Source organism: Mya arenaria, chromosome 11 (genome assembly GCF_026914265.1).
Source record: "Mya arenaria isolate MELC-2E11 chromosome 11, ASM2691426v1".
NCBI lineage: Eukaryota > Metazoa > Mollusca > Bivalvia > Myida > Myidae > Mya > Mya arenaria.
The window spans coordinates 2,820,489-2,826,488 of record NC_069132.1 but is presented as its reverse complement, the minus strand read 5'-3'; the positions used below and the strand labels follow the sequence as shown (position 1 = coordinate 2,826,488).

General features: G+C 33.1%; 1 protein-coding gene across 1 annotated transcript in view; it reads left to right on the top strand.

The window, feature by feature from the left end:
* The first annotated feature begins 2,198 nt into the window (after positions 1–2,198).
* The window catches only part of LOC128207777 (uncharacterized), a 41,353-nt gene continuing 37,551 nt past the window's right edge, over positions 2,199–6,000 (top strand). The window contains exon 1 of the mRNA XM_052910899.1: positions 2,199–2,298. Coding sequence (XP_052766859.1) covers positions 2,229–2,298 — 70 coding nt within the window. The 5' untranslated portion in view covers positions 2,199–2,228. The remainder of the gene's footprint in view (positions 2,299–6,000) is intronic.

Genomic DNA, 6,000 nt, shown 5'->3' with positions numbered 1-6,000 from the left:
CATCCAATATACAACACGTTGCATTAAGTACTGGTTAAAATTGATACACATGCCAGAAAACCGTTATCCACGACAGAGTTATCTTATGCTTAAATCACTGGATGAATCAGGTAACATGGGCAACAAGTGTGAAGAAATTATTATTTGAGAACGGCTTTGGTTATGCGTGGATTTCACAAGAGATTGGAAACCAAGAACATTTCTTAAGGCTATTTATTGAAAGACTCAAAGATTGTGCTGTGCAACAACTGTATTCATATATAGAGGCTTCACCTAAGGCAGTCCATTATAAACATTTCAAAACTGCTCTTGATCCTGAACGATATTTATCATGTGATCTATCATATATATTGAAAAGACACTTGTCTAACTTTAGGTGCTCAAGTCACCCCCTGATGATTGAAAAGGGTCGACACCTGAATATTGAGCGAGAATCTAGATTTTGCCCATATTGTTTGTCCGAACATATATATGTCATTGAAGACGAATTCCACATGTTCATGATTTGTCCGTTGTATGCAAACTTGAGAAATGAATATTTCAAATCTAACTGGATTTTGTCTATTCCCACGCAATCAGTTTTCTACAACATTATGTCAGGAGTGTCAAAAAATAGTATTGTACTGATTTCAAAATATATTCACAACGCTTTTATAACAAGAGAAACATTTCTTAAACGTAATGATAACTCGCTATAGTGTTATTCACCTGTGCCTTATTATTATATATGCATCTTATTCTTATACCGGAAAGTTATGAATGCAATATTGATGTGCAAGCATGCTGATTCTTTGCATTTTGAAACCTTGTTTAAAACAGTTTTCAAGAATATTATTGATATATCATTGCTTTAAAATATGTCTTGTTCATTATTGTATTATATCTATGTTGTTAAAATTATATGTATGAATAACTGTATTATGGGCCGGAGGCCTTAGATTACAATAAACTATATGTTATGTTATAAAAATGTATGCTAATATATTTCGACTTCTGGGCTATTCATTTCTTTAATTTGTTGTGGAAATTACTTATCGAGACAAGCTAAAATAGCCAGGTAAATTTACAATTGACGGGTCGACGAGTTGACAATTAACGACTCGTTCATCGTTCAATTCACTCTTCGTTGAAATTTGATACCGCGAATAGCAAAAAGTAAACTTAAACTTCAAATCGTGGCGTTCCCGTTTAGTAGATAAGTCGATGGCAAAAACCGAATCCCGTTCTTAACTTATAATGTCCTACCTCATGAACATAATATGAAATTTTACCTCAAGTATTACTTTCTACAATTTCTTTGTTCTCCATATAAGTGGACTATATATCAGGCAAATCGTATTACATGTTCAGCTATTAAATTACTCCAGAATAATATTAACCTCATTCAATTCAATGATTGTTGAATGACAAAGGATATCTCTACTTCTTAATTTTATAACCCGTTTATATGACGAGATCTACCCAGGGGCAAAAACTGCATAGAAGCGCCTGGGTAAATTTACACTCGGAGGCAAATGTGTCTCTTGGGTGGAGGTGCGGTATAGTTGTCACCCTGTGTAATTCATATCATCTTAACGCAAAACAGGACTTCCCCAAGTGGGTATTTTGATTTGGGCAGAATTTTACAGTAAAGATTGGACAAAATTATAGAAATAATATTGCAATAAATGTAAAATTCAATAAAATATTTTGTTTAAATTCCTCGGCAAGATATTTCCAGAAAACGACTTTTATGTTTAATACAATTTTAACGTCTTATATAAATATCTCTTTCTTCGAGTTTTTTTCCACGTAAGTGGCTAGTACACATGAGTTAAAAGCTACAGTTCTCTATTCATTGTGTTATTATGCATTTTCAAAACACACTAGATTCTTATTTTGTATAAATAAGCATCTAACAGTAAAAAAAACATGAACGGCTAAATCTTTACCATGTTTCAAAAATTAAAAAAAAATACTCAGGACTTTGAAATTAGTTGATTTTGATTTATGCATTTTTCCATCACAAACTATTTGCTTTTCAATTAAAAATAAAAATTAAAGTTTTTAATGGCCATGAAATCGCGTAAAAAGACAACAACAGGAACAAATTTTACCCTCGTGGGTATTAATAGGTCGTATAAACAGGGTACCATATTTAGAGATTCACATGTAAATACCTAGTCTAGACTAGCATTAAGTGTGTTATCATTCAGAGTGTGCAATTGTATCGCGAATAAAATGGGAGCATGATGTATCTATACTCGTGGATATTTGTTTTTCTTTCAACTCTCACAAACATAGCTTGTGAAACGACAGGTATTCTTTTAAGTATTAACTATTACCTCTCTATCAGAAATGTGTTATATTCATGTAAACATAGTTCTTCATTTGTACCTGAAGTTATTTCATATTGTTATTCTATTAATTGGTAAATAAGACATCAAGCTACGATAGTCAATCGCATGTAGCAAAATTGCTAGTGAAAGTATTCTGATAAGGTTAAAACAAGGTGTACATGTATACCATTATATCCTGTAGCTTTGCAATATCGCAATATATTTCAAGCTTTAATATACGTGAATATTTAAATATTTGACTGGTGTTTAATTGGAGTAGTTTTAGGTTTCAACGGCTATAAATTTTTAATTTGTTTGCTTTATAATAAAAAAAATAAGCGTCTTAACATAGCATAGAAACCAACCTACTGTGAAAGGAACTATCAATTATCACACAAGTCTAAGACGACAGAATGGTGCTCATGCTGGTCTCAATGAGGACAAAGGGTTGCTGTTTAAAAAAGCAATAGGTGGATGCATTCGCTAAAACACCACTAATAGGATTCATGTGTATCTGAAATAGTGATGAAACGATAATCGAGTACAATCGAATAATCGTCGCTGACAATGCTATGTCGGCGACAATCGATAGTGGTTGTCCAAAATCGATGTCGCTAATGCTACTTCCGGTAACTACGTATTTGTTTAGCTGTGGTAAATGTCGAGTTAATGTCAATTTTTGTTTCCGGTAAATTTTCGTTGAAGTCATTTTAACATGGGGGGTCACTCTCTTACACAAATGCGGTGCATGTAAACACTTTTGCGTAAAAACTCTCCCAAAATTACAAATTGTTTATATAAATCATAAAACCTTCTTCAATAACCTGTCTCTATGGTGTAGTGGGTCCGGTCTTACCGGTGATCCCGGCTCCATATATTCTGTTTTTAAAACCTGTTTAAGTATCGTTTGTAATTCATTAATTTACTTTTTTGTGAAAGTTTTATGAAATTAAGATTTTCTAATGAAATTTTCAATATAACAGTTTATTGAATGTTAAGCTGGTTCACAAATATTTAATATGCTTTTACATGGATAATATGCTAAGATAACTTACTTGATGCGGTGTGCATCATTTTACAATTAATGTGCAATTATTAGTATTTGTTGTGTTTTTATGTTTTTTCGTTGAGTTATAAAAGACAGAAAGGTTTTGGAAATTTACTTACTGTTGCAAGTGGCATGACTATATAAACACACGTACTGATCTCAGGTTTAACCATTTAAATGATCATGATAATACTATGTATAAAGAATGTATTGCTTACTGATATTATGAACTTTCGATTATTGTTCGATAGTAAATCGAAATGCTTGGACCGATTCGATTCGATTATCGATAGCAAATGGAGTCCGATTTTCAAACACTAATCTGAAAGTTATCATAGAATGATTCCGAGTACCTGTTGTGTGTATAATGTATCGCATTTATTTATCATTGATATTTGTTTTTCTTTCCTGTATTACAAGTTACTTAACCAATAACAAAAGTAATCATCTTTATTGCATATACGATCAAAATATCGAAACAGCAATTGATTGCTACAACATAAATAATCACGTGAGGTTATCAAAGCAAACATACACAGATGCGACAACAAAACATATATAAAAACACATACAGTAAAACAAATATATGTAATTGTTTGGCCTAAACGTTTAGTGAAAAGTGAATCGTAATTTAATAACCACAAAGACCACGGGCTACCTGAAATAGTTTATGAATTAAATTCATGAGAGGGAAACCGTAACATGGCAGTTTAGGATTATGATAATGTAATTTTTAGGCAAAGCCAGTGAATGTTTATATTTAAAAAAAAAAGAAGAAATAATGCACCAGTCAATTCTAACCACGGCCCCCAGGTCCGGGGTGCACCGGGTGTAACGGGAGATATGGGCTATGTTTTTACATCTCCGCAGTGCCGAGTGAATGTGGTGGGGGGATGCGCCAAACATAGTAAAGAATTGGCCCTGTATGATGTCCCTAGGGTGCGGGGGAATTTAGTGGGGATTTTACCAACAATGTGTCGCCGCAGGGCGGGGATTTTACTTGGGATTGGCTGGACCACCGAAAGTCAAAATCTCCGCTATTCCCCGCGATTGCATATATATGAAGACCCTTGTGGGAGTATACACATCCACGACGCTTGGTTTGGGTTTAATGAGTCGTTTATGTAAACTGTTTAATTTGTTTGGATCAAGTAAACCAAAATGTGTTATCAATTTATCAATACTTATCGATAAAGAATTCTAACCAAACAAATTACTAGTATTTCAATGTGCAAACTAGCCTAAAACTGATGGACAACTTATCCAAAATAATGAACAATTCAAATATGTATATTTTAAGGATGGCAACGAGTAGTAAAATTAATACTCGAGTACCCAGACGATCGTTCGATCGATTACTCGATTACTTGGAAAAGTTGAATATGTGTCTGCAAAGACAAGATTGTGTATACATATATCGTTAATGACTTATGTTGTGCGTTGGTCGTATTATTGGTCATTTTCACCTTTAAAGTAAACTTTTAATACGTATTTTAACAAAAAATGATATAAAAAGAAAACAAATGTTGTTTCAGGCTTTTAATTGGTCTTATTCGTTTCAATTTATACAAGTATGCACTGCAAAAATGAACAACAATCAGAATAACAATGAACGAAAATTAATAGCATACATAAAAATATTGAACGAAATTCAATACGAAGTTCAGTTGTTCAGTTGTTTACTCTACATTTTTTTTTTAAATGATAGTTTTTCGTACTGCGTAATTATTGTTTACCTCATTAATATTCATAATTCTTCATTTAAAAAAATCAACCAATCAATGGTGATAATCATTGCAAAAATAGTTAAAATACGCCCATTAAGAAATAAATTCTCGTAACGGTCGATACTCTTTCGCTCGTTAGCGTCCATTGTTTGGTGAAAGGTCTCTAATTGGTATACAATAGAATTGTATAAGTGAAAGTACCGCTATCAAAACTTCGCAAATTGACATCAGCGCTAATTTGAAATAGGGATCCTTTGTTGACAGTTTGCAACTATCACAACAACTGTCAACTAATTGATTGAGGTCAATTGTGTACACAGCGGGGATTAGAGGGACCGTAAATTGTCCTCTTGGCAACTAACCAGATCTGATATTTTGTCTGTAAATCGTGTATTTGGTGCATTTTATAGATTTTATTTTTTTTCCGAGTATTCGAGTAATGATTTGGTACTCGAGTACTCAGACGTTCGATCGAGTACTCGGGTACTCGTTGCCATCCCTAGTATATTTAGGTTTGACTGGTACCATCATTCATGAAACTCAACGTTGTGTACCAGTTTAGATATAGGAATACTCTTTTATGGGTCGGTCGGGTTTGCGGAAAAAATATGGTTAACGTAGTATTAATGGTTTTAAATCAACAATATTTTTAAATGAAAGTGTTCTGTATTATAAATTGTTGGTGGTGTATATTAATCAATTTCGGCACCCAAACAAATGGGTCATGAGGATAATTAATGGTCAGACAGCCACCCCGAATACTGCGTTTAAGTTGATGTACGATGAATAGTATAATCTAGTTGTTACACGAACTTTTCCGAAGTGATGTTATGGTATTTCATTTCCATCAATTTATGGGATAAAAACAAGGAAACGTATTAAACTGCCTTGCACGGCTAAGTACCGA